The sequence below is a fragment of the Gastrolobium bilobum genome, unplaced genomic scaffold (genome assembly GCF_033153095.1).
Source record: "Gastrolobium bilobum isolate Gb01-03AN ecotype WA unplaced genomic scaffold, APGP_CSIRO_Gbil_v1 utg16366, whole genome shotgun sequence".
In the NCBI taxonomy this organism is placed as follows: domain Eukaryota; kingdom Viridiplantae; phylum Streptophyta; class Magnoliopsida; order Fabales; family Fabaceae; genus Gastrolobium; species Gastrolobium bilobum.
In genome coordinates, this window is record NW_026897955.1 from 325537 (window position 1) to 345687 (window position 20151).

A 20151-nucleotide genomic window follows, 5' to 3' on the forward strand; every position below is an offset into this window, starting at 1 on the left:
ATCCCATGAAGGGTGGAGTATGTTTGTTAGAGATATATAAAATCATTAATGTAATCTCATCCAACAGCTTAAGTTTTTGGTTTGAATTAATTTTTTACATGGTATCAGAGCCTTCGAGACCAAGGGTCACGAGTTCAATCCTCACCGCCCCCATTTAATTAATAATAAATTAAGTGTTGTGGAGTTTCTTAGCACAGATAGGCTAAGCCTGATGCATCATCCATCCTTCAAGTCCAATGGGCTCTCGTGTGAGATGACATGTTAGAGATATTTAAAATAATTAATGTAATCTCACCTAATAACTTAAACTTTTTGGTTGAATTGGTTCTTTACAATGCCAATGTGGAGGTGCTCAAAGTAGCAATGAAATGAACCAAAGCTCAAGAAGAGTCACCGCTAGTGTTGTCGCAAAAAAGGAGCTATGAAAGGGGGGTCGTGTATCGGCTATGGTGGCTATAAAATCCAGCAGAGTAATAGCTCATGAAAGTATAGAAAATCAGGTGTCTTCTCTATTGTAGTAGAAGGGTTTATATAGGGGAATGAATATTCTCTAATGATGAGATAGATGAGAAAAAGATTAATCAAAACTATTAGCCTTGCTTCCACTATCGTAATGCGGCATTCGCTCTTCATCGCGTGTGTGCGATTGTGAGTTATGCAAGGAAAAGGGAATCCCTTATGGAAAATCTCTATGACTCACCGTGGAACATCATCTAGAAGGTCCTTTTATTGGAATTTGTCATCGGGCCCAGTATACTGGATTGTGGAGACGAGCCGGAATAAATCTAATTATAAAATTTTAACTTTAGGGAACTAGATATCTGAATTATAAGATAGGATCAACTTACACCGGTATAAGAACAATAAATTTTACACTAAATTTTAATCGTTGATTTTCGTGTATATAACGGTTGAGTTAATAATTAATTAACGAGTGGATCTAATAAATCTTAATCATTAGATGCACAAAAATCAACAATTAAGATATGATATTTGACTTATTATTTTTACATCGGTGTAAGATGATCTACCCCCGAATTTTTGACTTGACAAAATATATATGTATGCAACTGAGTTATTTGGTCCAAGGTAACCTTGCCACAATCGTAACTAAAAAAGAAAAAAAAATGTAATTATTTATTACTTAATTTTAAGTATAAAAGCTTTCTTTCACAATTTTGTACATAAGAATGCTTTGTCGAGTTGCAATGTGTATCATTGCTGTTGTTTGATGAATTGATGTTTACCTAAATAAGACAGTGGCATCTTAGTGTTTTTGTACTCCATAAAATTAAAAATTTTGCTAAGTCCTTCCATTGAAGTGTCGTTACATTTTTAATGTTAGGCTAGATGTTCAATTAATTTTTTTTAAATTACAACGATTACTTTCGAACTTTTAAGATATAGAAACTAACTTAAATTTTTCTAAAATGTATACACAATCACAGAATAATTTAACCACAACTAGCAATCCCGGACAATGTGGTAATTGTTGTAGAACAATTCCATCATGGTGCAGGTTCAAATGTTAGTACTTACGAGAATCAGAATAATTTAACCACAAAAAATAGGAAAAGGTCTAAAATCCCCTGCTATAGTTTCACTTAATTATTATCACTAATTCTCAATGTTTTTTTTTATTACTTGACTCCACTGTGATTTTTTCAATCCAATCCACCTCTTAACACCATGCATTAAAAATTAAGTTTGGTTGTCCATTTTGCCCTTTAAAAAATACGCTTTAGTAGTTTAAACTGAATTATGTACTAATATCATTATAATTACTTTTATTTTACTTTATCATTATTATTTGGTTATATCTATTGAATTTACTAAGTTAAATATTAGCAAATCAGTCATTCGTAACAGTACACTTATTAGTCTTATATATTCAATAGCTTTATTGGACTAAAAGTTTCTATTGTATAAGATTGGGTTAATTAACTCAAAAAAAAAAATCTATTATTTAGACTCTAATTATAAAATATTACATTAATATAAGAGCTTAAAATTCTAATGTTACTTTAGATAATTTTATCTAATTTTCACCACAATATACACAAAGGGGGCGTTTGGTTGAGGAGAAATTTTTTGAATACTAAAAAAATGTAATTGATAGGAAAATGGTTGGAAAGTGAGTTTGGTAGGAAAATGTAAAAAATGTTGTTTGGTTGGAAAAAAATTTACTAGGAAAATTGAGAGAAATTCTTGAATGTGTGTTTGGTTGAAGATAAAATATTGATGGGAAAACTTAATCAAATTACAAAATTATCCTTTTAAAAATAACCATGTAGGACCAATTGTAAGGGATAATTGTGTTACTTTATAAACCACTTTATTTTATTTTTTTTGTAAATATAAACCACTTTATTAACTTCTCCGATTTTTCACACAAATACCACCTTCAAACTTGCTTTCTGGAACAGTGGTTTTTTGCTTTTTAACATGCAAATTCAAAAGCTGGGCAACTGATACTGATGGGTAAATTTAATAAGATTAGCGAACCAAACGTGGACAACTTATTATGTAGGAATCAGTTTGATGGGAAACAAACCAAAACTCTTGAAACAAACACCCCCCAAAAAGTATGTGAGGTCATATTTTCACATGGGTACACATGTACCCCACACACTTTTTTGTGTATATTTTGTTAAACATTAGATAAAATTATCTAAAATAATTTTAAAAACTTTAAACCCTTAATATAATTTATTAATAAATTAATTAATTGAAACATGATATACATATGTTTCATTACAATTTAGAATTGTAACGCTATTTAATTTTCAGTGATATTGATATTTGCAAAAAGTTTGTCAAATTAATGCTTTTAGTAGCACGTACACTTATAGGTACATGACTACCTTAAGATTGGTCTGTATCTTATAATTGAACTAAGGAGGAAAAAATGGTAAAGAAAAAGAGACAAATGATGGAGGGTGGAAGGTATATATGTATTCGTCTTTCCTCCTCAACTATATATATATATTTGTCCTTAAAATTGTGATAATTAATCTATCACTAAATATCTGAACATATTTATATGACGGGATCATATTAAAATTAGACATAAAGAATTTATCGTCACCATTTCTTTACGAATATATAGGAGACTGATAAGTTATTTAGGCTAAGTTGTTATATGGGCAAGGTTAGTCTCATGTTGCTCGAACAAGAAATTTTCCCCAGCTAACCCATCAAAATTTGTGAGGAATTTTTTTTAAAACAAAAAAACAATGTTGGGTCCCATAATTATTGTCTCTACAACATAAAATATCAATTTTCTTGTAACATGATACTTGTTTTTTCATTATTATATAGTCCTAAAAATCATAGACTCAAGTAGAGGTGGCAAAATGAGCTCAACCTAGTGGTCCAGCTCGCCCCGCCCTTTTTTTTTAACACCTAACCTAACCTAAGGAAAACGAATAACTTTGAATTAATTTGGGTGTTATTATATTATCAAGCACCTATCGTCATCACTTGTTGAAAGAATCTTGATGGGTTTGTGCTTTTTTGCTAAAGCTCATTTGGGCTAATAGTATAAGAAGAGCCCAAGAAACCTAGAGCCTAGAGATAGCTTAGGGCTGGAGTTTCTTGGCACCCATATATATACTACCACTTAAGTCATCAACCTCCATGTCATTGAACATAAAAGGTAAACTCAGATCTGAAAAGTGCTCACTCACTTCCCCTTTTCCCTCGAGAGATAGCTTGGAAGTTTTACCAGAACCTAGAGAGATATGTTCATGCTGTGACGCAAAAGAGATCGATTCGTGAGTTCGTGTTATGACACAGAGGACACTGATTCGTGGAGCATCATCTACATCAGCACTATAAGAGGTAATCAGAAAAACAATGATAATCTATTGCATCCTAAACCGTAATGGTATAAAAAGCTTCTACATATCCAGTTGCGCATTCAATTGATCTCAGAGTCGGATTACGTGTTTGGATGTGGATCTAGTTTTGATTTACAATTTTTATATAATTAGTTTTACTTCATGAAATTTGGCACCTAGGGTTCTATGTTTGTTGATATGTATTTCGCATGTGTATTCTTATAATTCTTTTCGTTAAAAATAATGCTTTATTTGGTTTTGGCTTTAATTCATGGTAGAAATTTCTTTGTATTTTCTTGGGTTGTAACAAGGAGGCTAATCCCATATGATTAGGTTTCCTCCTTGTTTTTTATTTCAATTTTTCTACATTTTTTTGTATTACAAATTGTAATAAAAAGAAGATCCAAAAGAAGTCGAATACAAGGACATTTGTCACTGTTCGGACGTGTTCGTGACTTTCTGGTGGCCGAATCTGAGAAACCAATCACATGGCGTGAAAGGGGACAGAAGCACGAGAAGAACGATGGCCGAAATGGCTGGAAAGGACACCGGATGCACCGCCACCCGTTGTTTGAAGTGGCTGCGAGTGGGCCTTACTCGCCGGTACAAATCTAGCGCGTAGATGATCAGTTTCAGGTGGTTTCAACGGTATTGTGTCTATCTCTTCACAGTGATCTTTCTCCTAGAGTTTCATGCTGAGATGAGTTCAAGTGACGATGTTGTGGACGTGATGGCTAGGGTTCTTGAAAGTTGGCTTACGGTTTCTTACCAAAGTTTGGTATTTTGGGCCTTGTGGACTAATGGTTACCATAAAGGGGCTTGAAACAGAACCTATGGACCAAAAGGAAGGAGCAGATGAGCTAAAAAGTTTCATTTTTTTTATTTTGTAATTTTTTTTAAGGAACCATGGATTAAAATATAATTTATAATTGTTTTATTTTTATGAATGAATGAATTATATGATGTAATAACATGTTTGATGTGATAACATGCCATATAAAATAGGTGGTGTCATATTGTTGCATAACTTATTAACTACATAAGCATAATAGTTATTATGTCTTCAGTGACTAGTATGATAGTTATTATAAGATTGTTTTGATTTTGATATTATCCTAAAAAAAATTAATTAATAATCATTATATTTTTTTTAATAAAAATCTAGATTAATAATTGATTTAATTAATTTTTGATAATAAAAATCGAGACAAATGATCCAGAAAATTTCCTAAGAGAATTGTTTATTTTGCGAGTAAATTGTGGGTATTCTAAAATTGGCATGTATAAACACAAGCTGCATACCACAATCATGTATCATGATAGTGCGAAGCACACTCTGCCTTTCATGACCATATTTTAGGAGCTTAATGATTTCAAAACTTCGATAAGCTAAGCGATGCATGTTTATCGAGGCGCTGCTTACATAGTTTTTGAAATCAAACAAAGGTTACTCTCAATTAAACAATTCTTAAAAATTAAAAATTTCTAAATTTTAAAATATTGAGTGGGTGAAGGTTTTAAATTAAGTAATTAATTTTAAAATCTGTGGGCTCTATTTATGGGTCTATTGGTAAAATGATCATGGTTGAAGCCCCATCGGATAACCGTGGTCGGATTTCACTAGATTAAACCTTAATAATTTCAAAAAAAATTGTACGACCCATTTTCAGCAATACTTGGATACTAAGGATAATTTTGAAATCAAACAATGGTTAATTACATTCAACTTTGAAAAGTTGTTAACCCTTCCATCGAGGCTCTGGCAATGGCACCGAATAACCAAATAACAATTTTGGTTTTTACAAGTGACTTGCCCATCGTAAGCCATTTAAAGAAAACTGAAGGAACGTTAACAATAAATGATAAGTAGTTATTAGAATCCACTTGCGATTAATATGTTTATTGCAATTCTTGTTTGTAAATTGTATGCTTTAAATGTTTTTCAGAAAATGTCATCTTTCAATCCTTTAGCTACTATCTTGAGTCAAAAAGCCTATGGATGGTACAAACTACAAAAAATGGAAAACCAATTTGGATATTGTTCTGCAATATGAAAAGCTCAACTTTGTCCTGACTACCCCTGAGGCAGCGCAATTTGCTGAAAATGTGTTTGAGGCAACAAAGACACGGTTTTCAAATTGGGAGAAGGTGAATGTTGCAGTTCGTCGCTACATTCTGGCCAGCCTCGCCAATCACTTGTAGGAGCAAGTGGGCATGATTGAGAGTGGAGAAGAAATGCTCAAGACTCTTGATGGCATGTTTGCTACTTCTAGAAGTTTTGCTAGGCTGAATACACTAACTATGGTCACCAAAATTGTGATGATTGGAGGAAGTGTGCGGGATCATTGTTTGACAATGATAGTAAACTTCAAACGAACGGATGGCCATGGGATTAAGTTTTCACATGAGGTAAAAGTTGAACTCTTTCTACAATCATTGCCTGAATACTTCAACCAATTCAAAATGAATTATAACCTGAACAAGATGAATCTGGATTTTACTCAACTGATGCACGAGTTTGAGAGTGCTGAACGGTCTTTGATCAAGAAGAGAAGTGCATTTTTTGCTGCTGAGAGTTCTATTAAACCTAAGGGGGAAGCCTAATGAAGGTAATAAGAATAAGAAGAAGAGATCAGATATTCCAGTAGAAAAACCAGATGCAAAGAAGCGTCTAAAAGGCAAGTGCTTCAAGTGCGGATAAAAGGGGCATTGGAAGAAAAAGTGCCCACGTGTAAACCGATCAGGTATGGGTAATTTACTTGTGATTGAGGCTTGCTTAATGGAGAATTACAATGATAAATGGATCATTGATTCATGAGACACTAACCATGTTTGTTACTCTTTTTAGTTGTTCAAACATAACTTTACTATCAGTCAAGGACGAAGAGTTTTGAATCTTGGAAATGGGGAGCTTGTGTCTGCACTAACATTAGGACAAGTTATTTTGTCATTTGATAATTGTAGAACTTTGGTTTTGGAAGACTGTTTATTTGTTCCAGATTTTAAAAGGAATTTAAATTTTGTTAGTTGTTTGGTTAAACATGATTTGACAGTTCAGTTTAATTCCTCAGTTTTAATAAGAAGTTCATCTTCTTTTATTTGTTCTAGTGAGTGGTTTAATGGTCTTTATTTCCTTAGTCTTACACCCCATGAAGTTAATCATGTTGAATTTGGAGATGATAAGCATATTCATTTACTTAAGAAAAGAAAGATTTTCAATGAAACTCATCTTTGGCATTTGTGATTGGGTTATATTAACTCTAACAGGATACAAGGTTTGGTCAATAGTGGGATTTTAAAATCCCTAGTTTTTGAACTGATACCATTATGTGAATCTTATTTAGAAGGTAAAATGACTAAGTGTTCTTTTAAGGCCAAAGGAAATCATGTCATACTTTAGCTGGAATTAGTACATACTGATGTATGTGGACCAATAAATGTCCAAGCTAGAGGCGGGTATGACTATTTCATCACATTTATTGCTGATTACTCAAGATTTGGACACGTGTACCTGCTATGTCACAAGCTGAAGCTTTTGGAAAATTCAAAGAGTTCAAGGCTTGGGCAGAAAAAGTATCTTGGTGTTCAAATCAAGACTCTTCAGTATGACTGAAGTGGTGAATACCTATATGGAAAGTTCAGGTCTTACCTGATCAAGGAGGGGATAGTTTTATAATTATCTTCTCCACGGACACCCTAGCAAAATGGAGTTGCTGAAAGGAGAAATCGAACTTTTTTAGAAATGGCAAGGTCTATGCTCAATTATTTGTCTCTGTCTGATTCATTCTGGGGATATACCATAGAAATTGCCATGTAATTATTAAACTTAGCTCCATCCAAATCTGTTTCAAAGACACCCATAGAATTATGGAAAGGGTGCAAGCCCACTTTGAACTATATTCGAATTTGGGGTGCTCTAGCACATATCTTACAATAGAAGCCAAATAAGATGGACTCACGTATAGAAGTGTGCATGTTTGTAGGATATCCTAAAAGAACCAGAGGTTATATGTTTTATAGTCCGAAAAATGAGAAATCCTAGTGAGTACTCACGTGACTTTCTTAGAGGAGGACTATATGACAAATTACAAACCAAGGAGTACAGTTATTCTTGATGAGCTTGTCTCAGATCAAGTTTTACCTCAACCTCAGGTGGTTCCAGCTCTTGTTCTTGGGGTTGTTCAAATAGGGTAATATATACCTGAAGGTGAACATACACAGGAACCAGATACAAAACCAGAAGTTCAGCATGATGATCAATAAGTGGAACCTCTAGAAATACAAATACCACTTGTGGAAGAACAAAATCAAGAAGTGGTTAACCCACCTAATGAGGGTCCTCAAGAAATTGTTGATCCACCAAACTTGGATCCTCCTATAGATGCATAATAACAAGTGCGGCAAAGTGGTAGTGGGAGATTGATTCGTAAAATCGCAAGATATCTCTTGTTGGGTGAATCATCTCAGGATGTCACCATTGAAAGAGATGATGATCCCACTAGTTACGACGAGGCACTAGAAGATGTTGATGCTCAGGAGTGGATCTAGGTCATGGAATATTAGGTTTGATCAACCCATTAAATGTTATGGTTATGAGAAAAGCTCTCATAAGCCATATGTGTATAAAAGGATCCAAGGGAAAGTGGTATCTTTTTTGTGCTTTATGTAGATGATATGCTCCTTATCGCAAATGATATGGAGGTATTGTTAGAAATAAAGACCTGGCTGAGTAAGCATTTTGATATAAAGGACCTGGGGGAAGCCAATTATATTCTTGATATTAAACTCTTACGAGACCATAAGAATAGGTTATTGGCACTATCTCAAGCCGTTTACATTGACGAGATCCTTGCCAGGTTCAGCATAGAGAATTCCAAGAGGGGAATTTTACCCTTCAGGCATGAGATTGATCTTTGTAATGAGCATTCGCCAAGACTCCTGAGTAGAGTAAATGCATGAATAGGATAACTTATGCTTCAACAGTAGGTAGTCTCATGTATGTCATGTTGTGTACCAGACCAGATATCTGCTATGTAGTGAGAGTAGTAAGCTGGTGCCAATCTGATTCCGGAGAGGAACACTGGATAGAAGTTAAGTATATACACCTATCTTCAGATAACGAGAGATTATATGTTGGTCTATTCTAGTGGGAGTCTTAAAACCATTGGTTACAAAGACTCAGATTTCCAAGGAGACATTGACTCAAGAGAATCAACTTCAGGCTATGTGTTCACTCTTAAAGCGGGGCCATTTGTTGGAGGAGTGTCAAACAATCATGTGTGGCTATCTCTACCACAAAGGCTGAGTATGTAGCTATATCTGAAGCTGCAAAAGAAGCCACATGGTTGAAGAAGTTCCTTATGAATCTTCAGGTGACACCAGGTGCTAGTCATCTCATCACACTTTATTGTGACAGCAATGGGGTAGTAGCACAATCCAAGGAACCGAGGTGTTACCAAAGACAAAAACACATAGAGAGGAAGTACCACTTAATCCGAGACATCATTGAAAGAGGAGACACAGTGGTAATCAAGATAAAATGGGAGGAAAACCTTGCTGACCATTTTACCAAGAGTTTGCCTGAACATGTGTTCGAGAGGCATGTTACATCTATATGACTTAAGAGGATTCCAGACTTGTTGTAGCTAGGAGATTGGAATTTTACTTTGTTAATTTTATGCTCTTTGAGCAAGACATTATGACATTGTAATTTTTTCTGAAAGTTATAAATGAGGTATTATTCGTTTATTTTGCACACTATTTACAAACATCAAGGTCCGAATCAATATGTAGTATATGATCATATGGATACGTTCATGGAGGATATTATCATAGGTTCTCACAATTGATGAATAGATTCACAGTTGTTAAATAAAGTTGGGCACTTTATTTACGCTACAATATTTTATGAAATAGTTTTATCCGAATCATTTTAAAATATTGATGTGAATTAATATTCACATTGAAAGGATTAAGGAAAGATTTGATTAAGGTTATTTTTCTGTCATAAATTATCAAATCTCCAAATAACTATAGTTATGTGATTGCTCTTAATCCTGAGTTTATTTTAAATAAGTAATCAAATATTTTTCATTCTTTGATTTATCAAAGAGTGAGGTTCGATCTATTGACGGCCAATAACTCAGTATTTTGGGAGTGAGATTATTTGATTATCAGTATTTATGAGATAAATAACTTGGAATTTGTAGGATATATTCCCTTGATATGTTTTAGTACTTGGATATTGAAGATATTGGTCAGTGTATGTAATCCATTAAGAAACTAACAGAGTCAAGGGAATAAATAATGATTGAGTAACAAAAAACTAATAAATCAATTATTGACATTCTACAAAGGGGCGATGAATATTCATGTCATAAAGATGGTATTAATCTTGGAGTTCAAGTTCAGGCTTTTAGTGGAGTAGAACCGAAGTAGATAATCAAGTTGATTATCAGGAGCCTTGATTAATAACAGATGGTAGATCCTCAGGCTAGCTTGAAACACGGGATGAGTGGTTTTCAGTTAATGATGACTTATGGATTACATGGTCTTGGATTTTGGATTCAAGTTTGTACCCCAAAAGAGCAAGTGAGAGATTGTTGGGTTTGTGCTCTTTTACTAAAGCTCAATTGAGCTAAGAGTATGGGAAGAACCCAATAAGTCTAGAGTCCAGAGAGAGCTTAGAGTTAGATTTTTTGGGACCCATATATATACTACCACTCAAGTCATCAGCTTCTAGGTCATTGAACAGAAGAGGTAAGCTCAGATCTGAAGAGTGCTCACACACTTCCCCTTTCCCTCGAGAGATAGCTTGGAAGGTTTACCAGAACCTAGAAAGATCTATTCGGGTTGTGATGCAGAAGACATCTATTCGTGAGTTCGTGTTGTGACACAGAGAATACCGATTCGTGGAGCATCATCTATGATTTGCGCTATAAGAGGTAATCAGAACAACAACGATGATCTATTGCATCCCAAACCATTATAGTATAAAACGCTTCCCAGATCCAATTGTGCGTTCAAATCCATCACCTTTATGTGGGAAACAGGAAACATTTCGATGTCGTAAAGTAAATGATCAGGCCTTGAAGATAGCAACTTGAATTTTTTGGATCTATGTTAATGACCCCATGGTTAAACCACGACCGAGAAATCAAGGAGATTGATATTCACGTCTGCACAAACGCTAACCGGAGCTAATAGTTTTATCCTCAGAAGCACCAACACGCTTTCTTTTAAAAAATTTGCGTGTCGGACACGTGTCGCACTCCGACACGCTATGACACGTTCCGACACGCGTCTGACACACGGTCAGTATTTTTGGACATGCGGTCAACGCTCCGACACGTGTTTTCGACATGCGATCAACGTTTTTTCGACACGTTTTTTTTAGGTCTAAATTTTATTTTATTAACTAAAAATGACAAGTTATTTTATAAGTCAATTTTTTTCTATTACAGAATTTGACATAAAAATTTAACAAGATATGAAAAATTACTTTTGCTTTATATTTATGTTATTGAATTTGAATATTTGATTGGTTATATGACTTATTATGGACTGTTATATGTATTAAATATAAATTATGCTATATATTAAAAATATTATTTAATATCAAAACGTGTCCCAACATATCAGAATATGACATTTTTTAGAATTAATGTGTCGGCGTGTCATGTCGTGTCGTATCTCGCGTCTCGTGTCGCTGTCGGTGCAACATAGGTCTTATCTATTTAAAGTAGGCCTTATTTAATTCATTCAGTAAAAAAGTTAAATTAAAACTTTTAAAAAGTTTATGCAATTAAATAGGATAAGTTTAAGACTGTTAAAGAAGTTTTTTAAATTCAATTGACAGTCCCTCTCTCTATTTTAATATAAAAAAGGGAAGAAAAAGAAAGAAAGAAAGAAAACTTTCAAAAAAAAATTAGACGGGCTGGTGGGGTGGGGTAGGTTGGCTTTCTCAGCCCATCATAAAAAATGAGGGCGGAACAGGCTAACTTGTTTGCAGACGAGGTTGATGGCGAGGAGAGTCGTCTGTTTTACCACCTCTACACTCAAGTCACATAGGGAGTTTGAAACTTCTAAAACCTAAATACACTTTTTAAACGTAAATATCTAACTACGCTGAGAGTTCGTATTTAAATATAAGATGATTGATAATTATTTAAACATGCAAACATTTTTATATTATAAACTAATTTTGAATTTATACTAGTTTTTGAACTTGCCATCTCAATTTAGTTTTTTAAAGGAAAAAATCACAAACTCCTTTTAAGTTTACTCTTTTATCACTTACACCCTTATGTTTTTTTTTCCTATCAATTATCCCCGTATAGTTTTTTTTCATCTAAGTCCTCATTTAACACCAACCGTTAATAATTAGGGACAACGACCAAATTGCCACTGTTAACCTAAAATATTACCAGAATGCCAAGCTCCAGAAAATTTTTACAAAAGTGCCACGTCATCAGTCTCGCTACTCCACATGGCGAGTTAGGATTGGCCATGTGGCAATACCTGGTAGTAGGGGTGTAAATGGGTCAGGCTGGGCTGGGCTTTGGCCTTCCTGGCCTAAGCCTACGTAAAAAATATTCGACCTATCGGCTTACTTAAGGCTTTATTTATAGGCCAAGTCTGGCCTATTTTTAAAAATTAGATAGCCTTATATGGCCTACAGGCCTTGTAGGCCTCCCTAGTGAAATATTTTTAAAACTATTTGTAACAATTTTTAAAATATTCGCTTGACATTACAAGTCATTAACGTGTTCATAAATTGCTGCATTTTTTTACACGAGATATAAATTTCACTAGTGAGCTTTAAAAATTTTACAATAGTAAAAAAAATAACTATAAAAATATACTGAGCAAAGTTTCATTCATGCATGCACTAGTACTTCTCATCATTCATAAAAAATGACAAACAAGAAAGAGTCAACATAATACTTCAGCTCTATAATGTATATCATATACTCTAAAATAAATATTTTATTTTATTTTATTTTAAAAAATTAAATAGGCCAGCCTACAAGACTTTAGGCCAGGCTTGACAAGATTGGTCTATATGGCCTACTTGTTAAAAAGGTTTTCTTATAAGCTTAAGCCTACACTACTTTTCAACATAGGCTGGGCTAGGCCAGACTCAATGTAGGTCGGGATGTAGGCTAGGCCAGCCAGCCTGACCCATTTATACCCCTACCTGGTAGGCCACATAACTAGTTGCATAGTGCAGCTAGATTACGTGGCTGACAACCCTTGCCACCGTCTGTCACGTGGCCTAAAGCGCTGGGCTTCGTGGCGTCTTACCTGGCCAAAACCGCTGGACTACATAGCTGTTTACGTGGCGAATGTTAAAACACTCAACGCATGTGTGACACGTGTCACACTGTGGTAAACCCGCTGGACTGAGCAGCTGGTTACGTGCATGTGTGACACGTGTCATTTAAATAAAATTAAATAGCATTAATTTAACACTCTTAAATTTAATTACTTAACATTTACAAATAATTTAGGAGTTTAATATAAGTTATAAGTGTTAATGAATTTAGGAGTTTTTATGTTTGTTAATTAATGTAGTGTAAATTAGTATAAATTTAATTAAATTATTTTACAATTATCTTTTGATAATTTTTAGGAGTGTTAACTATATTAATTTAATTTAAATTAATTTATGCTAATTGAAATTGTTTGTAACGGTTACAAAATTTAATATAATTGAGTACTGTTAAAGATTTAAATAAATTAAATTAATGTTAATTATTTTAGTTTAATTCAGTGTATATTAATTTTAATTATTTTAGAATAATTAATTAGTTATTTTTAGGGGGGTGAACTAAAATAATTTAATGTAGTTTGTGTTATGTTAAAAATTTGTGATATTGTTATCAAAAAAAAAAATTTGTGATATGTCATATGTTCTCCCCCGGCCCCCCTTGTGATATACTGATATGTCATATGTTCAACCAAACATTAAGGTTAATACAAATTTAAAAGTGTTCTAGGTTTTATCATAACATGAACGAATAATAAAAGGAAAGTAATTCAGTAAATAGAAAACAAAATTAGAAAGTAGTTATTGTTACTACTACTACTACTATTATTATTATTATTATTATTTTCAAAATAAAATGTTTCAACTTGACAGGAAAAACGAATAAAAATCAAGACTCGATTTGCCATAAAGCCAGAAAATGAAATTATAACTTGAACCTTATTAACGGTTCTCTCTCTCTTTTAATCTTGGATTGTCGATAATGTCAAACTGATATTTGGGCCAGGCGTCCCCATCATATTCAACAAGGTTTCAAAATGTCAAACGCTTGAATAAATAGACATTTATAATAAGATGAATGTTAACTCATCAGAAATATGCAGCAGTGTTATTCATGAATAGGAAAAATAGAGCGAAAGAGAAATAAATGACGCGATGAAAAATAATGTGATTTTTTTAAAGAAAATTTGCAATAGCAAAGAACATTATTTTTAAAAGTAAGTAGAGTCTTAGAAATAGAACGATTTAGAATTAGAAGTTGTCCACTTCTGCATTTAAATCTATCTTCAAATAATTCTTTCCATCTTTCAAAGAGGCTCGCACCTAACACAAGCCACACATGAACCAAAGCCTTTTACAGAGCAATGGGAACAATAATCCAATAGAAGCCTAACTTCATACAGAAAATGAGAAGTACATAAATTCGATAGCATTGTCGTCCATAAATTAAAAACAAAAACACAAGTTGAGCTAACTGTAAAGATCTTCTTCATCGGCTCCAGCAGCACTCGCAAAAGGATCCGATGCAGCAGCAGTACCACCAGAGCTGTTATCTGCAAACCTGAACTCAGTTCCAAAACCTCTTGACTGCTGCAATGTTTGGGCAAATGCCTGGTACTTGCGAATGTCAGCATCGCTTACACTCCTTCGTGCATACTTCATTGATTCTTCAAAATGAGCAGCTTTGATTTCAGCAACATCCTCGTCTTCAATATCCTCTTCCATGGCCTCAGGGTTCTCCCTTCTCCTCCTTTCTTTCTCAATGTCCTGCCAAGAGAAGTTGAGGAAAAAAAAATTATCTTTAAACTGAATCCGATTAAAATTTTTGATGTAGTTGCCAAGGCACATTAGTGAATGGCACAAAGAGGAAAAGGTGACCCGAATTGTACCTTTTCAATGTTCTCTCTTATAGCATACTTGCATGCACGCTGGCAAATCTCAGTAATATCAGCACCACTGAAGCCTTGAGTGTACTTAGCAAGAGCTCTAAGATCAACATCTTTTGAGATGGGGGATTTTCTCAAGCAAGCTTTGAATATCTGATGACGGGAGTCTTCATCTGGAAGGGGGATGTAAATCAATTGGTCAAGACGGCCAGGTCGCAGAAGAGCAGGGTCTATAATGTCTGGTCGATTAGTGGCCCCGATGATGAACACAGTTTTCTTTGCTGACATACCATCCATTTCAGTAAGCAGTTGATTCAAAACCCTGTCAGCAGCACCACCAGCATCTCCTACACTGCTCCCTCTCTGCAAGAGGCACACACAATATTTAAACACACCAAAGAATAAAAGATTTTAATTGTAGTCTATAGGCACACTAACTAGCTCTATATTTTAATTTTTAAAATGAATACAGTACTGTTTCAGAAACCAATAAATTTTATCTGATGCCCAATTCATAGCTTAGCATGGTACAAACCTGAGTTGCAATAGAGTCAAGTTCGTCAAAGAATAGGACGCATGGAGCTGAACCACGAGCTTTGTCAAAAATTTCCCTCACATTAGCCTCACTTTCTCCAAACCACATAGTGAGTAGCTCAGGACCTTTGACACTGATGAAGTTCGCCTGGCATTCATTGGCAATAGCTTTTGCCAAAAGGGTTTTACCACAACCAGGAGGACCATAGAAAAGAACTCCCTTTGAAGGTGACATTCCAAACTTCTCAAATTTTTCAGGGTGTTCCACTGGATATTGAACAGTCTGAAAAAGAGAACATTAGTAAAATGCACAGGCTGATGAGAACACACACATAGAGTAACATAAGTCAATGCAAGAGCTCAAGTTACCTCTTGGAGTTCTCTCTTAACATTTTCAAGACCACCAATATCTTCCCAACTGACATTGGGCACTTCAACAACCTGGCTCATTAACATAGACAAAGTTACAGATATATCCAAGTGTAAAAGGTGTAATCACAAAAGGTGTTGACAAAGGGAGCGAGAACAAGAGTACAGCAAACTTGATATAAGAAAACTGCTATACAATACTTACTGTTTCACGGAGAGCAGAAGGATTGCTTGATCCAAGAGCAGTCTGGAAATGCTCATTTGTCACCGCCATTGAGTTCAATATCTCAGCATCTATGGTCTCATCTTCCAAGTCAATCACATCCATTTTCTCTCTGATGCACTGAAGTGCAGCTTCAGTACACAAAGCAGCTAGATCAGCACCAACATATCCATGGGTGTCCTTAGCAATCCTTTCTAAATCAACCTGCAAATCACACAATGGACAAACTTCTCAATTTCATAACGTTCAAAACCAAATCACAAGTTAGGTGTAAAGGATTCAATCTTACATCTTCCGCAAGCTTCATATTTTTTGTATGGATACGAAGAACCTCAAGACGCCCAACTTCATCTGGAACACCAATATCTATCTCCCGATCAAACCTTCCAAACCTCCTAAGAGCAGGGTCAATGCTATTAGGACGATTTGTGGCTCCAATAACAATTACATGTGCACGGGATTTAAGCCCATCCATGAGAGTCAAGAGCTGGGAAACAATTCTCCTCTCAACTTCACCATGAGTCTTCTCCCGCTTTGGAGCAATTGAATCTATCTCGTCAATGAAAATGATAGAGGGTGCATTCTTCTCAGCTTCCTCAAATGCCTTCCTCAGATTGCTTTCACTCTCACCAGCGAGTTTTGACATGATCTCAGGGCCATTGATGCAGAAAAAGAAGGCACCAGTTTCATTAGCAACTGCCCGGGCAATTAAAGTCTTACCAGACCCTGGCGGTCCATACAGCAGAATTCCTTTTGGTGGCTTAACACCAATAGACTTGAATAACTGAGGATGCCTCAATGGCAGTTCCACCAGTTCCCTAATCTGCGCCATCTGCTTTCTAACACCACCAACATCATCATAACCAACCTCATCCAATCGATTCTCATCTTCCCTTTTAATAGGCTCTCCTTCACAGAATATCTCAGTGTCTGGAGCAACAACACAGTACTCAGGAGGGTCGGTTTCAATAACCTTGAATTCTACACTTCTCATCCCTCCTCTCACAAGGAAGAAGTCTCCCTTCCTCAACGGACGATATGCCTCCAGGAAATAAGCTGCAAAAGTAAAAATGGAATTAATATTCATAATGAAATAGAATGCAACAAGCATATATATGTCAGTGAACCAAATGGAACATTAGTTATAATATGTCCTGCTTCCATTTAACTTCAACGAAGAGATTGTTATTTTTTATCTATGAGGTCAGCATAGGGAAGCCATTAGTTATTTATAAGGATCATTGATTTTCAATGCTTAAAAAACGAAGTATTCTTCTGAACAATAATTGAGCCGTTGTCCAAACATCTTAACAACAAAGCTCAAGTACACAGGCATTGTTATAGATATGAAATCAACACAAGGAGAAGAAAAGAAAAAAAAAAGAGAACAGAAATAGTAACTCACGTTTTAAGAAGGCATCAAAGATATTCCCAGTTACTCCTTCAATAGTGTCATCCACAGGAAGAATGTGGACTCGCTTTCCATATTTGACATCAGCGCATTGATGAACGGACACAACATCTCCGAGCCTAACCCGAAGGTTGTTCCTCACAACCTTGTTCATTCTTATCTTTGGCTCCTCACACGTGTCATCAGCAAGCGCAATACAGATTGTATCTTTCCGCTTCTTTCCCTAAATTACCAAAATCAGCAAGGAAACACAAAATGATTAAAAACCCCAAACCCTACAATACTAACATTAATATCATTGGAAGTAAAGTGAACCACCATGTTAAATTATTATTTTTTAAGTAACAATTTCACCCTAACGGTTAATGCTAGTCTGAAATACCTTGATCAAAATGGTGTCACCGCGGAAGAGCTGGAGCTTCTCCAGGGTATCGGGGTGAAGCGCAACGACGGAGTTATCGTCGTTTATGGCTTCGTCAACGACGAGACGATTCGGCGCCTTCTTGCGTTCCAAGATCGCCGTGCTGAAGTCTCTCTTCGTTCCCTTGCTGAAAAAAAAAAAGAGATACAACCAATCAGATTCGATCACATAAAAGAAAAAGAAAAAGAACTTAAATCGAAATTGAAAAGAGAACGCGATTGAATTGCGATCTGAGAAGAAAGAAGAAGAAGAAGAGGCTTACGAATCTGAAGATTCAGCTTGATTAGCCATGGTGAGAGGAAAGAAGAAGAATGAGAGTAGAAGAGAAAAGAATTGAAAGAGAATGAAACGATATGAGAAAAAGGGATCTCAAAGTTGAGAGAGAATGTGAGGGTAGGTCAGTGGATATTTATAAAGTGGGGTAACCTCAGTTTCTTGTTCCCAAGGGAAAAGAATTACACTATTTTCTTTTTCTTTATTTGATATTAAATTATTATTATTTCGAAGAGATAGATTATATTTATTTATTTAACCTGACTTCTGATGATATCTGACTTCTGAAACGGTTATTACTCATTTGAAATTCAATTCAAATATTCTTTATCTCTGTATTTATACTTTTCTATTTATATTTATTATCTAATTATTAATTTTTAATAAATTATAATTATCAGATTAAAAGAAATTAATGGTTACAATTTAATTATAAGAATTTATAAACGAAAAATGTATAAATATAACATCCTCATTTATTTATATGTTTATCTATATATATTATTAAAGTAACAATTATAATTAATTTTTTCAAAAAAAGTTACGTATAATATAATGATGTATGGACAACTATATACATGTTAAGAAAAAACAATGATTTGGTCACTTTACCAGAAACAAGTTTATTAGGAATCTAGGATTTAGAGAAAAAAAAATGTTATGAACTCATTCATGTGTTAGAAAAAAGAAACTTTCACTCTTATTTATATTAAATAACAGATCAACTCCTAATAGGAACAGTGACCATTGTGCCACTGTTCCCACACAAATATACCAAAATGCCACGCGCGTGAACCAATTTCCCAAACTGCCACGCATGCAAGGTCACTTGGAGCAGTAGAGAACTACGCATGATGAGGTGTCAGCAAGCTGGTGGTGTCAGAGTTCGCTTCTGACACAAGCGAACTTGTCTACAATAAATGCTGACACGTATGATGAGTTCGCTGAAGTGCCAGGCGAATTTAATTTGCCACGTGTCAGACCCCTACCAAGGTCGCTGGGGTCCCAAGCGAACTGGGTGATAAGTGGCAGCCACTGCACTAGTTCGCTGGACAGGGGAAGCGAACTTGGTGACACGTGGCAGTTCCCCAGAAGTTCGCTGCCTAGGTAAGCGAACTACATGCCGACAGTTACATAGCACTGGCCCAGGCAGCGAACTCAGTGTTATATAAACACTCCTCCTCTTCTCCCAAAATCAGTCTCGTCCGTTTTCTTAGAAGAAAATTTCCATTTCTGTTTGTTTTGCTTTGTCTATTTCAGTACATAATGAGTGAGAATAACAACGATGTAATATGCCTTTTATATTACAATGGGAGGAGATATTTTGGACCAAACGGTCAAGTGTTTGAAGGAGATACGAAGATCTTTCGCATGAGTCCGCGTTGCAAATATACTGAGCTCAAGAAAATAATATACAAGAAGTTGAGATTACAACGAGGTTAATCCCTGTCTCGACTGATTGCTAGATGTGCTTCTTCTGGTAACCCCGTGCAATGGGTTGCTGTGGAGGTGGTTGAGGATGAAGATGTGTCACTAGTGGTTGATGCATTTCGACAGCATGGAGAGTCCTCATACATCAAACACTGGTGGAGAGGCAAGCACTCAAACTTTCATCCCTACCAGTTACTCCATAGACATTAACAAGGAGCCGGAAGTAAATCTGGAAGATATGAATGTGTCACCCCCACCACCGTCACCTCCAATAACACAACCTTTAGATGTGATTCCTGCCAATGACATGTATGATCCGTCGTGGCGTACTGATAGTTCCGAGGAGGAGGTTGATGAAGGTCTAGTCCCTGACAGTGACTCCTCGGATACAGACGTTGATGGTGATTTCGAGTTGGAAACATCCACTGCTTTGGTTGAACCGATTCCATCACCGGGTATTGTTGGTGCACATGACCCACCACCTGCTGCA

General features: G+C 35.3%; 2 protein-coding genes across 2 annotated transcripts; one reads left to right on the forward strand and one right to left on the reverse strand.

The window, feature by feature from the left end:
• Positions 1–6056: 6056 nt before the first annotated feature.
• Positions 6057–6446, forward strand: LOC133311685 (uncharacterized). The gene has a single exon (XM_061512760.1). The coding sequence runs from the start codon at positions 6057–6059 to the stop codon at positions 6444–6446; it is 390 nt and encodes a 129-aa protein (XP_061368744.1).
• Positions 6447–14336: 7890 nt separating this feature from the next.
• On the reverse strand, positions 14337–18316 carry LOC133311680 (cell division cycle protein 48 homolog). The gene is made up of 9 exons (XM_061512753.1): positions 18220–18316; positions 17919–18084; positions 17531–17759; positions 16415–17181; positions 16108–16329; positions 15903–15974; positions 15535–15816; positions 15003–15362; positions 14337–14880 (listed from the first exon to the last, which is right to left on the reverse strand). The coding sequence occupies exons 1-9, from the start codon at positions 18246–18248 to the stop codon at positions 14584–14586; spliced, it is 2424 nt and encodes an 807-aa protein (XP_061368737.1). The 5' UTR covers positions 18249–18316; the 3' UTR covers positions 14337–14583.
• Positions 18317–20151: the final 1835 nt, after the last annotated feature.

Coding starts and splice junctions, on each gene's coding strand:
- LOC133311680 (XM_061512753.1), bottom strand. CDS start 18,248: ATGGCTAATCAAGCTGAATCTTCAGATTC. Junction 17,182..17,530: donor CTTTGATGCCTTCTTAAAAC/GTGAGTTACTAT, acceptor TTACTTTTGCAG/CTTATTTCCTGGAGGCATAT. Junction 16,330..16,414: donor ATATGAAGCTTGCGGAAGAT/GTAAGATTGAAT, acceptor TGTGATTTGCAG/GTTGATTTAGAAAGGATTGC.
- LOC133311685 (XM_061512760.1), top strand. CDS start 6,057: ATGATTGAGAGTGGAGAAGAAATGCTCAAGACTCTTGATGGCATGTTT.